This window comes from Chiloscyllium plagiosum, unplaced genomic scaffold, assembly GCF_004010195.1.
Source record: "Chiloscyllium plagiosum isolate BGI_BamShark_2017 unplaced genomic scaffold, ASM401019v2 scaf_69010, whole genome shotgun sequence".
In the NCBI taxonomy this organism is placed as follows: domain Eukaryota; kingdom Metazoa; phylum Chordata; class Chondrichthyes; order Orectolobiformes; family Hemiscylliidae; genus Chiloscyllium; species Chiloscyllium plagiosum.
The window spans coordinates 1-2,272 of record NW_025179384.1 but is presented as its reverse complement, the minus strand read 5'-3'; the positions used below and the strand labels follow the sequence as shown (position 1 = coordinate 2,272).

General features: G+C 59.8%; 1 protein-coding gene across 1 annotated transcript; it reads left to right on the top strand.

The window, feature by feature from the left end:
• Window positions 1–6: 6 nt before the first annotated feature.
• Window positions 7–1,942, top strand: LOC122545409 (glial fibrillary acidic protein-like; the record flags this gene model as incomplete). The annotated part of the gene is made up of 2 exons (XM_043684438.1): window positions 7–853; window positions 1,818–1,942. Coding segments are annotated over exons 1-2 (923 nt in total), but the record flags the coding sequence as incomplete, so codon positions are not given.
• Between the last annotated feature and the right edge of the window lie 330 nt (window positions 1,943–2,272).

Sequence of the window (2,272 nt, the reverse complement as noted above, 5' to 3'; positions counted from 1 at the left end):
AGAGACAGAGAGAGAGAGAGAGCGAGCTTTGACTGGAGTTCTTGTCGAGGGGTAAATGGAGGCTCCGCTGAGGCAGAGGGCAGTGGGGGGAGAGTCCTTTGAGCTGAGGGAGCTAAACGAGAGACTGGAGTGTTACCTCCAGAGGGTAGGTGCTCTCGAACAGGAGAACACACGCCTGCAGAGTGAGCTGGACTCCCTGAGGAGACTGCCTCCTGCTGGGGGAGCAGGGGGGATGGAGGGGGAGCTGCAGTGCGCGAGGGTCTCACTGGCCAAGATCTGGGGGCAACTGGACGGTCTCACCCTGGAGCGCGACTCCCTCCTGGACGAGGTGGGTCAGCTCCAAGAGGGCTGTGCCAGGCAGGGGCGGCGGAGGGACCAGCTGGTGAGGGAGCTCGCCAGGAGACGGAGGGAGCTGGAGGAGGAGGAGAGGGGGAGGCTGGGCCTGGTCAACAGGCTGCAGGCGTTGGAGAGAGAGAGGAAGGTGCTGCAGGGGACCCACCAGGAGGAGCTGGGCAGGCTGCGGGAGGAGAGGGCGAGGTGGGCACCGTCTCTGGGCACAGCGCCAACCCCCCAGGCCTTGGGGAGCGGGGACTGGGAGCTGTACCGCGAGCAGTTCCGGGCGCTCTGCGAGCATTCCCGGGAAGCCTACAGGCAGGAGGTGGCGAGGTTAGAGAGGGCCCTGGCGCAGGGTAGCGAGAGGGAACGCAGCGCCAGGGAGCGGAGGAAGCAGGCGCGGGTGGAACTGCTCGCCCTGGAGCAAGAGCTGGCCTCGCGGAAGCAGCAACGCACCGACCTGCTCGCACAGGTCGGCCACTGCCAAGAAAAACACACCAGCGGGCTCCAAGAACTCCAGGTAAGAGGGCACGTTCTGTCTCCCCTCTGGGAGGCGGGGGGGGGGGTGGAGAGGGAGGGAGAGGGGGAGAGAGAGAGTGTGAGAGACGGAGCGTGGGAGAGTGTGTGTGTGGGGGAGAGAGAGAGGAAACATTCTTCTGTAATTCACTGACTGAAGGATTCAAGTGACACAGAGACAGACAGGACAGAAGCTGGTAGAAAGATTAACTCTTTGTGGTCTGATTTGAGTGAACACTGGCTTGTCATGGATTGAACGTTCCCTGGAGCTCGCGATCCCGGAATGTTATGAACTTAATTTGCAATCTGGGAATCTCAGATGATTTTAAAAGAAAAAGCCATTGGTAGGACAATGATCCTAGGCATGTTAGCTGAGCGAGACTCCGTCATGACCTTTCCACATAGTATAGACTAGTCCGTCGTTTTGGATGGTAAAAACAAGGACTGCAGATGCTGGAAACGAGAGTATAGATCAGAGTGCTCCGACAGTACGGCACTCCCTCAGCACTGACCCTCCGACAGTGTGGCACTCCCTCAGCACTGACCCTCTGACAGTGCCCACTCCCTCAGAACTGACCCTCCGACAGTGCCCACTCCCTCAGCACTGACCCTCTGACAGTGCCCACTCCCTCAGCACTGACCCTCCAACAGGGCCCGTTCCCTCAGCACTGACCCTCTGACAGTGCGGCACTCCCTTAGCACTGACCCTCCGACAGTGCCCACTCCCTCAGCACTGACCCTCCGACAGTGCCCACTCCCTCAGCACTGGCCGTGGGTGAGAGTGGGTGTCTCTGTACACCCCTGGCCATGTGGAACCTCCTGGGGGTGGGGGTGGGGGTGGGGAAGCTAGGATAGGAGGGGGTGGGGAGTGAGAGTACGCTGGGCCCTGCTGGACTCCAAAGGACCCCTGAATGGACGGCCAATCCAATCTCTCGGATATTGACCTGTGACTATCTCAACTCTTCCAGGAGAGAATCGACCAATTGGAAAAGGACAAGGCCTCGCTCATGGCTAAAATGCAGCCCATCCTGGCCGAGCAGCAGTCGCTGATGCAGGCAAAGCTGGACCTGAGTTTGGAGGTCATTATGTACAGGTAACTATGTCGACCATCTTGACCCCTGCGCTGAGGGTCAGAGAGGCGTCCCATGTGACTGCATGGTCTGGGATCGCCTCCCTTGCTGTGCGTTTTGGGGGAGGTGGTCGGGACGGGGAAATGACTTCAGGACGAGGCGAACCTCCATCACGACGTGCTGAGGGAGCGTTAGGCCTCAGGCTCTGGGCATCGCGCTGGAAATGACCAAATTCCACCCACTGCCTTCGAGCTGCTGGGTCATTTAGTCCCGAGGCCGGGCCTGAGGGAATCTGAGGGACATACGCACTCTCTCTCACACTCACACTCTCTCACACACACACTCTCTCTCTC